This window comes from Dipodomys merriami, unplaced genomic scaffold, assembly GCF_024711535.1.
Source record: "Dipodomys merriami isolate MVZ:Mamm:240054 unplaced genomic scaffold, mDipMer1.0.p SCAF_45, whole genome shotgun sequence".
Lineage (NCBI taxonomy): Eukaryota > Metazoa > Chordata > Mammalia > Rodentia > Heteromyidae > Dipodomys > Dipodomys merriami.
The window spans coordinates 1,651,671-1,670,411 of record NW_027206013.1 but is presented as its reverse complement, the minus strand read 5'-3'; the positions used below and the strand labels follow the sequence as shown (position 1 = coordinate 1,670,411).

The 18,741-nt window shown below is 45.1% G+C and overlaps 1 protein-coding gene across 1 annotated transcript in view; it reads left to right on the top strand.

The window, feature by feature from the left end:
* Nucleotides 1-16,126, top strand: part of Ube2l3 (ubiquitin conjugating enzyme E2 L3) — a 60,470-nt gene extending 44,344 nt beyond the window's left edge. Inside the window, exons 3-4 of the mRNA XM_069994275.1 lie at nt 5,299-5,485; nt 14,711-16,126. Coding sequence (XP_069850376.1) covers nt 5,299-5,485; nt 14,711-14,865 — 342 coding nt within the window. The 3' untranslated portion in view covers nt 14,866-16,126. The remainder of the gene's footprint in view (nt 1-5,298; nt 5,486-14,710) is intronic.
* The last annotated feature ends 2,615 nt before the right edge of the window (nt 16,127-18,741 follow it).

Below are 18,741 nucleotides of genomic sequence, written 5' to 3'. Positions count from 1 at the left end.
GTGTGAGGAAGCAGGCTTAGGTATATGAGTTGCTAAGAGATTACCTCTACGCATCCTGCAAAAACTTGGTTAGTTGCGTGTTTGGTATGACTCAAGAGAGCCCAAGTACCTGAAAGGTAGTAAAAACTAGTGTTGCTGTTGGGGCTGGGAAAATGGCTCATTGGTAGAGTGCTTGCCTTGCGTGAGGTCCTGGGTTCTGTTCCTCAGCACCACATAAGCAAAATTTAAAAAGCTGGAAGTGGCGCTGTGGTTCAAGTGGCAGAGTGCTAGCCTTGAGCTGAAGAGCTTAGGGACAGCACCCAGGCCCAGAGTTCAGGCCCCACGACCGGACCCCCCCTCCCCCCCCAAAAAAGAAAAAAAATTAGTGTTGCTGGGCAAAGCCTGTAATCTTAGTTTACTCAGTAGGCTGAGATCTAAGGATCAAAGTTCAAAGCCAGCCCAGACAACCCAGGCACAAACCTAAGAATATTTTTTTTCAGTTGTAGGGCTTGAACTCAGGGCTTAGGTGCTTTCCTTGAACTCACAGCCTCCTGAGTAGCTAATATTACAGGTTTGAGCCACTGGTACCCTGCAATCCTAGCTACTCAGGAGGCTGAGATCTGAGGATTGCAGTTCAAGGCCAGCCTGGACAGAAAAGTCCCCATGAAACTGATCTCCAGTTAACCACTCAAAAACCGGAAGTGAAGCTGTGGCTCAAAGTGGTAGAGTGCTAGCCTAAAAAAAAGAGGTCAGGGACAGTGCCCAAGTCCTGAGTTCAAGCCCTAGTATGGTCACTCAAAAAGAAGTTTATTGAGCATCATTGGCTCGTGTCTATAATTCTAGCTACTCAGGAGACAGATCTGAAGCCAGCTAAGGTGGAAAAGTCTACGAGATTCTTTTCTTTTCTTTTTTTTTTGTTGGTCGTGGGGCCTGAACTCTGGGCCTGGGTGCTGTCCCTCAGCTCTTCAGCTCAAGGCAGCGCTCTACTAATTGAGCCACAGCACCATTTCTGACTTTTTCTGCTTATGTGGAACTAAGGAATCAAACCCAGGGCCTCATGCATGCAAGGCAAGCACTCTACCACTGAGCTACCGTCCCTGCCTGAGATTCTTTTCTTCAACTGGGTAATGGCCAAGCAAGAGCTTGAAAGTGTCCTGAGTTCAAGCCCCAGCAGGCGTACACACAGGAGGGAGCGAAAAAAAACCCCACCTAAATAGCTAATTTACAAATGAAGATATAAGACAAGGTGTAATATGTGTATCTGTGTAGTTTCAGCTATTTGAGAAGCTAAGTGGAGGATCCGTTGATTCTAGCAGTAGTTTAAGACCAATTTGGGCCTAGGCAACACAGTGAGACCTCTACCTCTCATAAGAGGAAAGGGGGGGTTGGGAAGGTTGCTCAGTGGTAGAGCACTTGCTTGCATGCATGAGGCCCTGGGTTCAATTCCTCAGCACCACATAAGCAAAAAGAAAAAAGCCGGAAGTGGCACTGTGGCTCAAGTGGCAGGGTGCTAGCCTTGAGCTGAAGAGCTGAGGGACAGCGCCAAGGCCCAGAGTTCAGGCCCCACGACCCAACGGACCCAAAAAAAAAACAAAAAAAGGGGGAAAGCGGATGGGAGGTGGGGAAGAGGACAGAAGAGAGAAATACATTGTTATTCAAGAACTTCTGAAATTGAAATAACAGTGAGGTGCCACTACATAACTATTCAAATGGCAAAAATCAAAAACATTGATAACTCAAAGATGTTGAGCAATGGGAACTCATTGATTGCTGACAGGAATACAAAATAGAGCAGCCCACTTTGGCAGTTACAAAATTAAATATACCTTACCACAAAATCCAGCATTTGGGCTTCTTGCTATGTTCACATGAATTGAAAACTTGTAGTCTGCTCAGTACCTACTCAAGCAACCAAAATGGCCTTTAAGCACGTGGATGATTAAATTGTGGTACATGTAGGCAAATAGTACTTTGTGCAAAAAAGATATGCATATTACTTCCTTACTCTTGCTAAAAAGACATGCATATTACTAAGTGAAATTAAAAAAGACAGTATTGGGCTGGGAATGTGACTTAGTGGAAGAGTGCTTACCTAGCATTCTTGAAGCCCTGGGTTCGATTACTTAGTACCACATAAACCTAAAAGTCTGGAAGTGGTGCTTTGGCTCAAGTGCTAGAGTGCTAGCCTCGAGCAAAAGAAGCTCAGGACAGTGCCCAGGTCCCTGAGTTCAAACCCAAGGACTAGCCAAAAAAAAAAAAAGCCGGGCGCTGATGGCTCACGCCTGTAATCCTAGCTACTCTGCTGGCTGAGGTCTGAGCATCATGATTCAAAGCCAGCCCAGGCAGGAAAGTCTGTGAGACTTTTATCGCCAATAAATCACTCAGGAAGTGATGCTGTGGCTCAAGTGGTACAGTGCTTGCCTTGAGCTGAAGAGCTGAGGGACAGCACCCAGGCCCAGAGTTCAAGCCCCACCACTGACAAAAAAAAAAAAAAAAAAAGAATACTGTCTAGGTCCATTCAGGCTAGTATACAAAAATACTGAAAACTATATAGCTTATAAGCAACAAATTTATTTCCTCATAGCTCTAGAGACTAACAATAGAGTAGATCTGTTGAGGGTACACTTCCTAATTCATAATACTGCCCTTTTGCTGTGTCCTTGCATAGTAGTAGAATGTAGCAGTGTTTGGTAAGAACACTAATTTCATCATGACTTAATGATGGCCACTTCAGGCCCCAACATCCTAATTCCACATTTCTGATTGGGGAAGAGAGATGTTTATTTTGTTGTTTTTTGTTTTGTGTCAGAAATAGGGCTTGAATTCGTCCTTGAGCTCTCGTGCAGCTTTTTCACTCACAGCTGGTGCTTTACCACTTTAGCCACCTTGTTTTCCTTTTTGCTAATCAATTGAAGAGTTTCTCAGACTTTCCTGCTCAGGCTGTCTTCAAACTGCAATCCTTATCTTAGGCTCCTGAGCAAATAGGATATGGGTGAGCTTAGGGTGATTAGGTTTTAAAAATTAGGAATGTGGCTTAGTGGCAGAGTGCTTGCTTAGCATGCACAAAGCCCTGGGTACGATTCCTCAGCACCACATAAACAGAAAAGGCCAGAAGTGGTGCTATAGCTCCAGTTGGTAGAGTGCCAACCTTCAGTGAAAAAGAAACTCAGGGCCAGTGCTCACACGCTGAATTAAAGCCCCGGGACTGGCAAATACAAAACAAACAATTAATTAGGTGTGTTGGTTGGTTTGTCTGTCAGTGGGGCTTGAATTTGAAGGTTGGTCACCGTCCTTTAGCTTTTTTGCTAAAGACTAACACTACCACTTGAGCCCTAGCTCCACTTGTGGGTTTTGAGTGGTTTATTGGAGGTAAGAGTTTCACAGGAGCGGACACTGGTAGCTCATGCCTGTAATCCTAGCTACTCAGGAGGCTGAGATCTAAGAATCCCAGTTCAAAGCCAGCCCAGGCAGGAAAGTCCATGAGACTCTTATCTCCAATAAACCACTAAAAAAAACAGAAGTAGCGCTGTGGCTCAAGTGGTAGAGTGCTTGCCTTGGGCTGAAGAGCTCAGGGACGGCACCAAGGCCCAGAGTTCAAGCCCCAACAACAAAAAAGTCTCACAGTGACATTTCTGCTTTAGCTGGCTTTGAACCACAATCTTCAGCTCTCAGCCTCCTGAGTAGCTAGGATTACAGGTGTGAGCCACCAGTGCCTGGCTGGGCTTTTATTTGCTAATTGGAAATAAGAGTCTTGGGTACAGGTGGCTCATGCCTGTAATCCTATCTACTCAGGAGGCTGAAATCTGAGGATCACAGTTCAAAGCCAGCCCAGGTAGGAAAGTCTGTGAGACTCATCTCCAATAAGCCAGTAGAAACCAGAAATGGCACTGTGGCTCAAGTGATAGAGCACTCGCCTTGAGCTGAAGAGTGCAGGAACAGTGACCAAGCCTAGAGTTCAAGCCCCACGATCCAAAAAAAAAAAAGTCTCAGATTTGTTAATGTTAGCTTGCTTCAAGCCACAATTTTCAGATCTTAGCCCCCTGAGTAGGTAAGATTACAGGTGTGAGCCACTGGCACCTGCTGTGGTTATGTTCAACTTTTCTGACTGGTCTGACCTCAAACAATAATCATTACACTCTCAGCCTCTCAAGTAGCTGGTACTGAAGAAGATATGAGCCACTAGTGCCTCTCTTAACAAATATTCATAGCATCTGCATAAAGTATGTTTTAAAAAGTTGCCAGGTTTTGGTGGTTCATGCAGGTAATCCTAGCTAATCAGGAGGCTGAGATCTGAAGATCTTGGTTTGCAGCCCGCCCAGGCAGGAAAGTACATGAAACTCTTTATCTCCAATAAATGACTCAAAAAACCTGGAAGTGGTAGAGTGCTCACTTTGAGCAAAAGAAGCTCAGAGATAACACCCAGGATGGGGTAGGGGTAGGGTAAGTCGTGTGCACAGCTTACTGGACACTTGCTCTAGAAATACTGCTTGCCAGTGCCTATGGCTCATGCCTGTAATCCTAGCAACTCAGGAGGCTAAGATCTGTGGATCATGGTTCAAAGCCAGCCTGGGCAGAAAAGTCCATAAGACTCTTTTTTTTTTTTTTTTTTTCCCGGTTGTGGGGCCTGAACTCTGGGCCTGAGCACTGTCCCTCAGCTCGTCAGCTCAAGGCTAGTGCTCTACCACTTGAGCCACAGCGCCACTTCCGGCTTTTTTCTTTTTGCTTATGTGGTGCTGAGGAATCGAACCCAGGGCCTCAGGCATGCAAGGCAAGCGCTCTACCACTGAGCCAACTTCCCAGCCCCATCCATAAGACTCTTATCTCCGATTAACCACCAGAAAACTGGAAGTGGTGCTATGGCTCAAGTGGTAGAGTGCTAGCCTTGAATTGAATTGCTGAGGGACAGCACCCAGGCCTAGAGTTCAAGCCCTACAAAAAAAACGAAGAAATAAAGCTTAATTATTGTGTTGGGGGGGGGTTGGAGGCAGGATTTTGGTTGATGCAACATTAGAAATAATCTTTTGTTTTGTTTTGCCAATCCTGGGGCTTGAACTCAGGGCCTGGTCACTGTCCCTGAGCCTCTCTGAGCTCAAGGCTAGCACTCTACCACTTGAGCCACAGTGCCACTTCCAGCTTTTTTCTGTTTATGTGGTACTGAGAAATTGAACCCAGGGCTTCATTCATGCTAGGCAAGCACTCTACCACTAAGCCACATTCCCAACCCTAGAAATAATCTTTTAAATGAATAATAACAGTTCTGTCTTGACCACAGCTATATGAATTATAATGGTATGTTCATTTTACTTTCTTTCTTGCCAGGATAACCCTCCATATGATAAGGGGGCCTTCAGAATTGAAATCAACTTTCCAGCAGAGTACCCATTCAAACCACCGAAGATCACATTTAAAACAAAGATCTATCACCCCAACATTGATGAAAAAGGGCAGGTCTGTCTGCCCGTCATTAGTGCTGAGAACTGGAAGCCAGCAACCAAGACTGACCAAGGTAAGGTACACTCTTGTCTGCCTTGGATAGGGCTTTTTGAAGGCTGTACTGTGGAGATGAGGCTTGAGAATCCCTAGTCTAGAAATCCTACTGTACCAACTCAAGTGCATGTAGAAGTACTGCAGAGATCTGACCTATTTTGGGGGGGCTTGTGTAGACCTGGGAAGGTATTGAGTAGGCCCTTCTCTGACTGCTCCATTGGTCCCCTAGGACATAGATAAGCCCAGTGTTTTGTTGCGAATGCTGCAAAGGGGGTGTGAGCACTGGTCCTTGGAAGTGGCAAAGTATTGTAGTATTACTTAGAAGAGAAAAGAGAGTGGTATATCAGGTTGGTTCATGCAACATTTAGCACCTGAACTTTGACTTCATAAAGCAGAGGGAGTGAGGCACTGGTGGCTCACCCCTGTAATCCTAGCTCCTCAGGAGGCTGAGGTCTGAGGTTTGAAGCCAGCCCAGGCCATGAAAGTCTGTGAGACCCTTAGCTCCAATTAACTACCAGAAAACCAGAAGTGAAGCTGTGGTTCAAAGTGATAGAGCACTAATCTTGAGCAGAAAAGCTCAGGGACAGCACCCAGGCCCTTAATTCAATTCCCTCAACTAACAAAACAGAGAGGTTGATGTAGTCATTTCAGGCTAATCATAGGGTAAGAGCCAAAGTCCTGTGGTTCTGAGTGTGTGTTTTGAGGGAGGGAGGGAGGAAGGGTAGACTTGAAGGCATAAACTTGAATATATAGTTGGCTGTAATCTGCTTGGAACTCTTCTGAAATTGGGTGTGGTTGTGTGCATCCATGTGTCTGGGTGACACAGTCATACTTATTTTGTGGTAAAAGTATTTTGATTACCCTTCCCTCTTGTCCTTTGGAAGTAACAAAACTTTATTCTTTTATTTTTTTGCCAGTCATGGGACCTGAACTCTGCACCTGGGCGCTGTTCCTCAGCTCTTCAGCTCAAGGCTAGCACTCTACCACTTGAGCCACAGTGCCACTTCCAGCTTTTTCTGCTTATGTGGTGCTGAGAAATTGAACTCAGGGCCTCATGCATGCAAGGCAACCACTCTACCACTGAGCCACCTTCCCAGCCCATAACAAAACTTTATTATGGACTGTAATTTTTATTAATTTCAGGCTTTATGTTTTGAAGTCTTAGTCTAAATAATGGAATGAGCATGAGGTCTGTTTAGGTTACAGAGTGGAAAAAGCTGTCCCTGGCCAGGCTGCAGTGAAGTTTTTCAGTGACTCTGGCAATTATTTTTTGGTGGAGTCCTGAAAGATAGAATTGAAATCCTTTCACAAGAAAAAAATGGAGTCACAGCTAAGTAGTTAATAGGTGTAATTACTAGATGCCCAACCATGGAGTGATCTCCAGTGGGTTTGACATTTGATAGTATGGAAGTTGATGTTTATGATGGCTTGATTCATTTCTTGGTGGGCCAGACTGGTGTCCCTGGATTCTTAGTTCTAGTGGAAGTCTACAACTGCATTTGCTAATGAGTGTCTTGTCAACCCATTCCTAGGAACCTTACCTAATAGTCAGGTGTCTCTATTTAGCCAGGCCTATGGGGAAGTCCTTCCAGGCCAGGCTGCTTGTTTGGGTAAAATGTGTAGCAAGTCTGAAGTTGGGGTGTACAGATAAGAGTGATGGTTATAGAAGCAAAGCAAAGCCTACTCAAAGCTCACTTGCGCCAACTTGTTCTAAATAGTTGCTGTCCTAATCATGCTGCTGCTGCTTCTTGCCAGATGGAACTCAGGACTTGGGCACTATGCCTCAGCTTTTTTTTTTTCTCAAAACTAGTGCTATGTCACTTGAGCCACAGCTCCACTTCTAGCTTTTTGGTGGCTAGTTGGAGATAAGAGTCTCACTGACTTTCCTGCCCAGGTTGGCTTTGAACCACTATGCTCTTAAGTTGATAGGCTTATAGGCTTGAGCCACCAGTGCCTGGCACAAACAATCTCTATCTTCTAAATAGGTGGGATTACAGGCTGAGTCACTTTGCTGGCTTAACTAAAATTTCTTTAAACACATATAAAACATGGTTGCATATTAACAGTAGATATTTAAACAAGTTTGCAGGACTCTTTTTTTTTTGGGGGGGGGGTCCGGTCGTGGGGCCTGAACTCTGGGCCTGGGCACTGTCCCTCAGCTCTTCAGCTCAAGGCTAGCGCCCTGCCACTTGAGCCACAGTGCCACTTCCGGCTTTTTTCTTTTTTCTTATGTGGTGCTGAGGAATCTAACTCAGGGCCGGGCCTCAGGCATGCAAGGCAAGCGCTCTACTACTGAACCACCTTCCCAGCCCCGTTTGTAGGACTCGTAATCCTCTTTTTTTGCCCTAGGATCAATAATTTAGTGTTAATTCAATGTTCATGGTGAGTTTATAGAACATAATAACCATAAATAATAATGTTCAATAGTTTATAAGATGGTCCAGTAGACAAATCTATCTATAAAATCAAAATAAATTAGTGATTGACCACAGGAAGAATTGGAAGTAACTACTGAGAAGACTGGGTTTTTTTTTTCTTGGTCATGGGGCTTGAACTTTGGGCCTGGGTACTGTCCCTCAACTCTTCAGCTCAAGGCTAGTGCTCTACCACTTGAACCACAGTGGCAAGCACCCGGCTTGGGTTTTCTTTTGAGAGTGATAATAAAGTGTTGAGTTGAGTTGGGTGTCAGTGGCTCACTCCTGTATTCCTAACTAATCAGGAGGCTGAGATCTGAGGATCATGGATCAAAGCCAGCCCAGGCAGGAAAGTCCATGAGACTCTTATCTCCAATAAACCACTAGAAAACTAGAAAAGCACTGTGGCTCAAGTGGTAGAGCTCTTGCCTTGAGCTGAAGAGTATAGGGACAGTGCCCAAGTCCAGAATTACAAGCCCCATGACTGACCACCCCCCCCCCCAGAAAAAAAAAAGTGGGGGCTGGGAAGGTGGCTCAGTGGTAGAATGCTTGCCTTGCATGCATGAGGCCCTGGGATCAATTCCTCAGCACCACAGAAGCAGAAAAGGCTGGAAGTGGTGCTGTGGTAGAGCACTAGCCTTGAGCTGAAGAACTGAGGGACAGTACCCAGGCCCAGAGTTCAGGCACCATGACTGGCAAAAAAAAAAAGTGTTGAGCTGACGGACTAGGAATGTGGCTTAGTGGTAGAGTGCTTGCCTAGCATGCATAAAGCCCTGGGTTCAGTTCCTCAGTACCACATAAAAAGAAAAGGCTGGAAGTGGCACTGTGGCTGAAGTGGTGGAATGCTAGCTTTGAGGAAAAAGAAGCTCAAGGACAGTGGCCAGGCCCTGAGTTCAAGCCCCATGACTGACAAAAAGAATAAAGTATTGAGCCAGGCGCCTGTGGCTCACACCTGTAATCCAGCTACTCAGGAGGCTGAAATCTGAGGATTGCTATTCAAAGTCAGCCCAGGCAGGGAAGGCTGTGAGACTCTTATCTACAATTAACCACTAGAACTGAAAGTGAAGCTATGGCTCAAAGTTGTAGAGTGCTAGCCTTAAGTGAAAAGCTCAAAGACAGCACCCAGGCCCTGAGTTCAAGTCCTATGGCCAAGAAAAAAAAAATGTTGATGTTGTTGCACAACTTTGTGAATATGTCCCTCCCCCCAAAAAAAACCCACTGTGTTTGGGAATGAGTTACATTTTTGGTATATGACTTTAAGTCTCCGTTTTAAAAAACTGAAAGTCTATATATAAGCACTGAAAGTTGAGTAAAAATAGTATAAAGGAAAAACAGTATACTGAAGGAATAATAGCAGAAGAAAGAATGTAAAGAGTTTTGTTTGGGGGGCTGGGACGGTGGCTTAGTGGTAGAGCGCTTGCCTTGCATTCATGAGGCCCTGGGTTCGATTCCCCAGCACCACATAAGCAAAAAGAAAAGCTGGAAGTGGCGCTGTGGCTCAAGTGATAGAGTGCTAGCCTTGAGCTGAAGTGCTGAGGGACAGCACCCAGGCCCAGAGTTCAGGCCCCAAGACTGGACCCTTCCCCCACCCCCCACCCCCCAAAAAAGAGTATTGTTTGGTAGTGTTTGATTCTAGTAGATATCTTAGCAATAAAACAGAGGCTTAAAACAGGTCTTGGTGACACATGCCTGTAATCATTAACACTTAGGAGACTAAGCGGGGGATTATGAGTTCAAGGCTAACTTGTTCTGCCTGGCAAGATCAAAAACAAAAAAAAATCTCAGTTTGATGGCCAAATGAGGTTTTCTGTATAAAATACAATTGGTGGGCTGGGAAGGTGGCTCAGTGGTAGAGCGCTTGTCTTGCATGCATGAGGCCCTGGGTTCAATTCCTCAGCACCCCATAAGCAAAAAGAAAAAAACCTGGAAGTGGCACTGTGGCTTAAGTGGTAGAGCGCTAGCCTTTAGCTGAAGGGACAGCACCCAGGACCAGAGTTCAGACCCCACGACCGACCAAAAAAAAAAGAATAATAATTGGTGGCTGGTCACCGGTGACTCATGCCTGTAATCCTGGCTACTCAGGAGGTTGAGAGCTGAGGATTGTGGTTCCAAACCAACCCAGGCAAGAATGGCTATGAAACCCTTATCTCCAATAAACCACTCAGAAAACCAAAGTGGCTCAGTGGCTCAGGTGGGAGAGCACTTGCCTTGAGCTGAAGAGCTGAGGGACAGGGCTCAGGCCCAAAGTTCAAGCCCCACAACCAACACGCCGCCCTCCCCCCCAAAAAAAATACAGTTGGTATTAAAGCCAGCTCTATATTGAATCTCCATATTGCAAACAATACAGCAGTAAGATTGTATGAAGAGAAAAATCACATCTATCCAGTAGTATGTTTCAATTCCCTGTAAACCATTATCTTATAGCAAATAAGTATATAAGATTTAGAAAGCACTCAAACAATATAATAAATAGGGTAAGTCTAATTTATATGTCTTATCATGTTCCATTTGGGGTTGGAGGAAGGTACCACTGACATCATATGAGAATTGAGCCTTGGATCTCCATGAACAAGAAATATTGTTTATGTCCTTTATTATAAATGAACTGTGTGGGCCAGGAAGGTGGCTCAGTGGTAGAGTGCTTGCCTCACATGCATGAGACCCTGGGTTCGATTCCTCAGCACCACATAAACAGAAAAAGTTGGAAGTGGCTTAAGTGGTAGAGTGCTAGCCTTGAGCTGAAGAGCTGAGGGACAGCGCCCAGGCCTAGAGTTCAAGCCCTGTGACCAACAAAAACAAAAAAAATAAATGAACTGTCTTTAAGAAAAACAAGGAGGAAATTTTACAAGCTTTATTTTTTAATAATATAGTCAAGGGCTGGGAAGGTGGCTCAGTGGTAGAGCGCTTGCCTTGCATGCCTGAGGCCCTGGGTTCGATTGCTCAGCACCATATAAGCAGAAAGAAAAAAGCCGGAAGTGGTGCTGTGGCTCAAGTGGTAGAGCGCTAGTCTTGAGCTGAAGAGCTGAGGGACAGCGCCCAGGCCCAGAGTACAGACTCCACGACCGGACCCAAAAAAAATAAAATAATATAGTCAAGTAGGAGGTAGGGTTGGCAGGACTGAGGCTTGAACTCAAGGACTCATGCTTGGTTTTAGGTTGGTACTTTACCGCTGAGGTAGAGTTATTCCCCCACCCCCTTTTTTGTCAATGTAGTGGGACCTGAACTCTGGGCTCGGGCACTGTTCCTCAGCTCTTCAGCTCAAGTTTAGCATGCTACCACTTGAGCCACACGCCACATCTGGTTTTCTGGTCGATTATTGGAGATAAGAGTTTCATGGACTTTCCTGCCTGGGCTCACTTTGAACCTCAATCCTCAGATCTCAGCCTCCTGAGTATCTAGGATTACAGGCGTGAGCCACTGGCATCCTGGCTACTCAGGAAGCTGAGATCTAAGGATCACGAAGCCAGCCCAGGCAGGAAAGTCCAGGAGACTCTTATCTCCAGTTAGCCACCAGAAAACCAGAAATGACACTGAGGCTCAGGTGGTAGAGTACTCGACTTGATCTGAAGAGCTTGGGGACAGTGCCAGACCCAGAGTTCAAGCCCCACAACCACCAAAAAAAGAAAAGAAAAGAAAAATGAAGAATCCAGGGCCAGACTATTGTAGAATATGATGAATACACTGTTCTGTATGTGAAAAATGATGAGGATAAGACAGCAATAGTGGTTAGCTTGAAAACATAGTTTGCAGCTGTCAGGATTCTCTCTGGTAAAACCAAGTTCTTTACTGCTGTCAATATTATAGTTTAGCTGAGGAACCAGAAATGTACCCAAAGAAACAAAGAATGAGATTCATATCATAAGATTATATTTTTTTTTGCCAGTCCTGGGACTTGAACTCAGGGCCTGGGCACTGTCCCTGAGCTTCTTTTGCTCAAGGCTAGCACTCTACCACTTGAGCCACAGCACCACTTCCAGTTTTTCTGTTTATGTGGTACTGAGGAATCAAACCCAGGGCTCCATGCATGCTAGGCAAGCACTCTACCACTAAGTCATATTCCCAGCCTACATAAGTTTGTTTTAATTTAGACTTGCAGTAAAAATGGGTCCCCCAGAAAAGAATGAAATATATAATCAACTTGCAAGGTGATTATCTTTTAAAAATCAGGTGCTAAACAGGGCGCAGGTGGCTTATGCCTGTAATCCTAACTACTCAGGAGGCTGAGATCTGAGGATCACAGTTCAAAGCCAGTCAGGCAGGAAAGTCTGTGAGACTCTTATCTCCAATAAACCACCAGAAAGCAGGAGTGCCACTGCACTCTGGCTCAAGTGGTAGAGAGCTCACCGTGAGCTGAAGAGCTGAGGGATAGCACCCAGGCCCAGAGTTCAAGCTCCATGACAAAAAAAAAAAAAAAAAAATCAGGTGCTAATAACTAAATTATGTTATATTAATAAATTAGGTGCTAGGATGGTCACAGAAGTGGAGAGCTTGAGCATCTATAGCAGGGTGAGCAGGAAATCCTGAAAGCTTATTGAGTATCCTTCACAATGCATTTGGCTTGCCCTTAGCCCAGTGAGGTTACTAAAGTATTAATGAGGCAATAATTTTTCTATTTTAGAACCACTTCTAATCATGAAAAAAGATAGGGAAGTCTCCATATCTTGTTGCTTCTTAGTAAATTGGTTAAAGTTTCCAAGCCTAAAATCAAAAACAGCAAAGTAAAGGGAGCAGTCTCGCATCTGTTAGTGTTAGAAAAGCTTAGCATACACAGAAACACACCATGGTCAACAAGCCAAGGGTAGGTTTTAAAGAAGCATGAAAATGGCCTTGAGAGAGGTGTGTTCCCCAGTGTGATTTTGGACCTACTCAGACAGGAAGTGAGGGAGACCTGGATATACTTTTTATTTTCTGTTTCTGGAGATGGAACTCAGGACCTCATACCTATTATGCAAGCACTCTACCATTAAGATACACTCTTTACCCTGTTTGATATTTATTAATGCTTAGTTTCTGTTTATGGCAAATAAACATGATTTTTTCATATGAGTCATTGACATTCCCTGTCTCTGAAAAATGTATTTAAAGAGTAGGGATATAGCCCTGAACTATATCCCTAGCATGCCCTTAGCACACTGCCTACCTTCATGAGGCAATCTTGGGAAATGTACTCAACAGTAACATTGACTGGCCAGGAGCTGGTGGCTCATATCCATAATCCTAGCAACTCAGGAAGCTGAGATCTGTGGATCTCAGTTCAAAGTCCAGCCCAAACATGAAAGTCAATGAGATTCTCATCTTCAGCCATCAAAAAGTTGGGGTGAGCTGGGTGTCAGTGGCTCACACCTTAATCCTAGCTACTCAGTCCACTGTGATGTGAGGATCACAGTTCAAAGCCAGCCAGGGCAGGAACACTTGTGAGAATCTTCAGTTAACCACCAGAAAACCAAAAGTGGCACTGTGGCTTAAAGTTATAGTTATGCTAGTCTGGAACAAAAGAGCTCAAAGATAGCCCAGGTACTGAGTTCAAGCCCTAGTACAAGCACAATGAATTTTATAAAACAAACAAACAAAATTGACTGTATGCGTATATTAGGCTAACAGTGCATAGCAGTGAAAAAAAAGAAACAAAATGTGTTTATCGTATCTGTTCAGTCAAGTGATAATAAAATGTAGAAAGGAAGATCTTGAAATAAAGAGACAAAAACATGCTTCCTTTAGAGGCGGGTACAAGGTGTGTCACAAGAAGGTGTCTACTCTGAAGGGTATTGAGTCTGAATTCGAGAATCAGTTCTGGCCTTCATAAGACCTTCTAGGTCCTTGGCATCTTTCCACTGTTCAGAGCTTACCCTTTGTGTCCACCCACCCATCTTTCCTACTCATCCTGGACCCTGCCAGCTCTACACTTTCCCCATGTCCATCTGGGCTCATCATGATCACATGAGCTCTCTGATGACCTCTACTTCTCACTTAGTGACATTAACAGGCAGTGCTGGGGATAGAGGTCTTTGTGCCATGCTTCACTCAGCATGTGTTGTTACTGGTTATACTTCTGCATAACTGAACCAGTATTCATGTTTTACTCCATTTTTTTATAATGATAGATGCAAAGCCTGGGTCCCCGGGAAAGGAATCTGCAGCATCAACATCCAGAGATGAGAGGCACCTTTGACCCAGGAACTTGTCAGTGGGAAGTAACACAGACACAGCATTGTCAATACCTGTGGCATTGACAGTCTCATATTGCTGGTAGTTGTCAATCTCTCTGTAGTTGGATGAAGTATACCAACTCATTTTACTTCCAGATTCAGAAGATTCTGGGTTCCACTAGGATGAGCTCATTGCACATGGACAAGTGCAGCCTTATTATACTCCCCTCTCCCTTCACCTGCTCACTCAGTCACTGTGATTGAAACTGTATTGAACTATGTACAGTACCACCTGAGCACATGCATTACCCAGTCTGGATCTGAGAAATGACTATGTGTGTGGGGGGGGGACCATGCGCACTCACTGTTTTCAACATACAGAAGGTGGATGGGAGTGACCAGGGCCAGGGAATCCCGAGGTGTCAAGTCAGGAAGCCTTCCCAGAGGCTCAGGGCTTCACTCAGATATCCATTCTAACGTTGGCTGTTTGCCGCCAATCACTTTTTCTTCTGATTACAGAGGAAAGATAGGTTGAATTCTGGTGAGCCAAATTTTTAAATAAAAAGAGACTAATTTTTCTTCATTAGTCCTTGTAGAAGTCAAGAGTTTGTTTCCTGAGATCAGCGGCCTCTTGTACTCTCTGAGTCTGTTCTAACCCCCGATGCCTTGTCCTTCTCTTGGCAGTAATCCAGTCCCTCATAGCACTGGTGAACGATCCCCAGCCCGAGCACCCCCTCCGGGCTGACCTAGCTGAAGAATACTCTAAGGACCGTAAAAAATTCTGTAAGAACGCTGAAGAGTTTACAAAGAAATATGGGGAAAAGCGACCTGTGGACTAAAATCTGCCGTGAACGATTCCAGCAAGTGTGAACAGAGACCCCGAGCAGTGCATTCAGACACCCCGCAAAGCAGGACTCTGTGGAAAATTGACATGTGCCACCGCCTGGCGTTCGCTTGTGGCAGTTACTAACTTTCTACAGTTTTCTTAATCAAAAGTGGTCTAGGTAACCTGTAAAGAAAGGATTAAAAATTTCATATGTTCTAGTTCTGCTTTCTTTGTTTTAAAAATCACTGCTTCAATCTACTTCAAAAGAATGGTGTTTCTTTTCTTGTCCAAATTTACCCCAAATCTTCAAGTTAGTCCAGAAGGTTGGGAAAAAAAAAAAAAAAAAAAAAGGTTGTGGTTCCTTTTCCTCTCCTGCCCTTGCAACTCCTACTTTCTTGCATTTAGTTTATTTTTCAAGTAATTCACTTCCCCAGGCCCAAGTCTTATTGCCTCCCTCTACAAAGTGGCAGTGGTGACTTTTCTTCTGTCACACTGCCCTGTGGGAGCTGGTTCAGACTTTTCCTGATACCAGTTTATAACATCCTTTAAAAAAAAAAAAATGACAATACAAGCAAACATCCACACTCCACGCACATACCTCCTCTCTTTAAAAAATAATAATTAAAAAAAAAAAAAAACAGAAAGGCCACCCAAAGAGAAGCCCAGCTCCTGTATAAAATCTTGGTTGTTTCCACAGTACTGTGGATTGAATGGGCAAAAGCTCCACTGTTTGTATGTGGCCAGGTCTGTGGTGATCCTGGAGTTAGGGCCTGCCAGTTGAGGATGCTGTGCACTTGTGTGATGAATTTCTCACCAGAAAGCTCTCAAAGGTCAGCATCCCTTCATGCAGCCATGTTAGAAGATCCACTGGTCATCATAAAGCAAAAGCCAGAATATTCTTTTGAAGTTCCAAGCTCCTCTACCACCGAGCTCCTCTACCATCTGAATGTGCCACAGAGCTCTCCAACTCAGTGCGGCAGTCCCACCACAGCCCTCCCTTGGCAGATTTGACCCTTTGCAGAATTGGAATTGGTAGAACTCGGCTTTGTGGCCAGCACCAGTCTGGGGTCGCTCGGGTTCCTACTGGTCTCTTCTACGGAGCAGCTGCCAGCCCAGCCCAGGAACAAGATGGCCTTCCCTCTCTTTGGACTCACAGCCTTTGCAGAGTCAAGCTCCACTTGAAGCTCACTCAATACCCTTTCAATGTGTTTTATATTGTTTTGATTGCCTTTTTTTTGTAGAAATAAAAATTGACCTTAGAATTTATCATCAGATGAACTTTGTAAGGAGTTGAATGTTAATGTCTTTTCAAAGCAAGTGGGACTATCCCTGAAACAGTAGCAAATACAATGCACTCTGATACCCTGCGGAAGCTGACAAGCATTCGCCCAACCCTGTATCACCAACTCTGCTTCTACCACTGGCGGCTTCCCTTCTCGGCTTGTGGGGAGACTAGATCCTGTGGAGAAGACAACTTCCAGAAACTTTACTCTGTTTTAACTTTAGTTCTAGAGCTTGAGGTCTTCCTGGCTCACAGATGTGTAAGACAGCTTTGGGTTTCATCTGTGCAGAAGTAAGAAGTTTTGTGGGTCAGGCAGCATAATACTGCCTCAAGCACGCAGCCCCACAATGTGGAAATGAACTCAGCTTCTTTAGTCCTAGGTACGCAGGGGGGCAGGTTGCTGCAGATTCCCATGTTTCCAGTTGGCAAGAGCACTGGGCTAGCATTTCCACATCTTTTGTCACCACTAGCAGAAAAGTGATCATGGATTTTATTTCACTCACACTCAGATTTGTAATAAAATGCCAAATTCTGTCAGAAGCTATCTAAACAAGCCACCATTTGTTCTCGTTACTCCTTCAAAACTAGAAATATTGCCATTCCTGAAACTCCTGTTGCTTCACATTTCTGCCAACTTAGCTCTGCCTGCCTGACACTCCCTCACGGCTCTTTGTCCCCCACAGGAGGGCACCGCTATGCCGGCAGCCCCTCAGGGACTCTTGTCTTCCCTGGCAGCAGAGGCCTGGCTTTGGAGTCAGTGCAGTGGGTATCCCTCCCTGGGCCTGGGTGTCCTGGACTCCTCTCAGCCTTGCCCTTGGTTAGGCTTTGAGCAAGCTGGTGGCAGCTCCAGCTGCTCCAAACCCTAAAAGCTGGATCCTCCAGAGAAGGGGCAAGCTGTGGAGCAGCCATCCACCACTGACCCGTGCTGCCTCAGGAATTCACATCTGCCTGGTTCCTTGAAGTGCCCTAGGTCCTCGCCCTGCCCCCTCCACAGTGGCGGAGAATAGGCTTTCTTCTAAGATGCTGCGAACCCATTCTGCTGCCCTTAATAAAAATGCTCTCCAACACTGGCTTGGTCATGTTGCCTTCTTCCTTTAGGGGTGGGCATTATCAGGGCCTTGGACACTGGGAAGGGGTGGCTGGGCCTCTGATCTCTCCTTCCCAACCCCAAAAAGGGGCATAAGCAGATGGGTGGAAAGCAATGATATAAACCACTTTCATTTAGCAGAGGTGAAGACACTCTGAGAAGGGTGGCTTGATCAAGGTCCTTAACTAAAAAAAGGATGTGTGCTTGAGGGTGGGGCTGGGCTAATTCCCTGAAGGATTCTAGCCAGAAACAGTTCAGAATCCCTAGGATAGCTGGCACTACCATCAGTAGGGCTGACTCAGACAGACCAATAAATACTTTTGGTCAGACCAGGTTTTCTACTTGGAACTGGCCACTAGATGAGACCACATCTGCAGATCTTAGGGAGGGAAACTTCCTAGTGTGTCATTTTTACCAGGAGGAAAAGAAAGGTCCTTTCATTTGATCATAGATGGGTTCTGCCACACACACATTTTTGTCCTCTTTAGTCCCAACACACTGCTGTGAGAACCTTTTATTACATAGGCTCCAAATAATGGCCAAGGACACCTGGCTGTGTTTTTACACTTAATCACAGTGTGGTCCTACCAATCAAATACTGCCTTCCTGGGGATCCCCGTGTGTCTAGACCTAGCTACAATTTCTCCACTAAAGTCAGAGGCCTGAAAAATCTTCAACTACCTGTTTTCTAAATCTTGCTATTTTATGGCCTTCACACTCCAACAGTTTAGAGGGGGGCTGGGTTGGTTGGGATTTTTTGTCGTTTAGTCAGTCATGGGACTTGAATTCCAGCACCGAGCTGGTTTGTTTTTTGTTTGTTTGTTTGTTATTTGTGTGTGTGTGTGTGTGTTTGTCGGTCAGAGGGTCTGAACTCTGAGCCTGGGCACTGTCCCTCAGCTCGGTTCAAGGCTAGCACTTTACCACTTGAGCCACAGTGCCACTTTTGGCTTTTTCTACTTTTGTGGTGCTGAGGAATTGAATCTATGGCTTCATGCATGTGAGGCAAGCACTCTACCACTGAGCCACCTGAAGTAGAGCTCTGGCTCAAAGTGGTAGAGTGCTAGCCTTCAGTTAAAAAGCTCAGGACAGTGCCACCTTCCCAGCCCTGGTTTTTGATATTTTGAGAGGGTTTCAATACATAGTACATGGTGACATTGAACTTGACATCTTCCTGCCTCAGACTTCTGAGTGCTAGAATTATAGGTGAATGCTATCACACTTGTCTTTTCTTCCCCAGTTTATTGTTTAGAATTAAATAAGCATGACTTTGGTACCAATTAGGTACTGGCTTGTCACCCTTATATATTGAAGCCCCTTTTGGACATAGGACTCAAAATTACCTCACTGCCAAATGAGCAACTTCTGAGCCCTTCTCTGACTTTGATTTGGCAGTGCATCTGTGCCCACATACACTATTCAACCCAGTCAAAGAGGAAGCCAGAGCTGATACGGGTTTTTTTCCTGCCTGGTTCTATCTAGTCTTTCTTCCTGCTTGAGCCCACAGTAAAGCCAGGACAAGG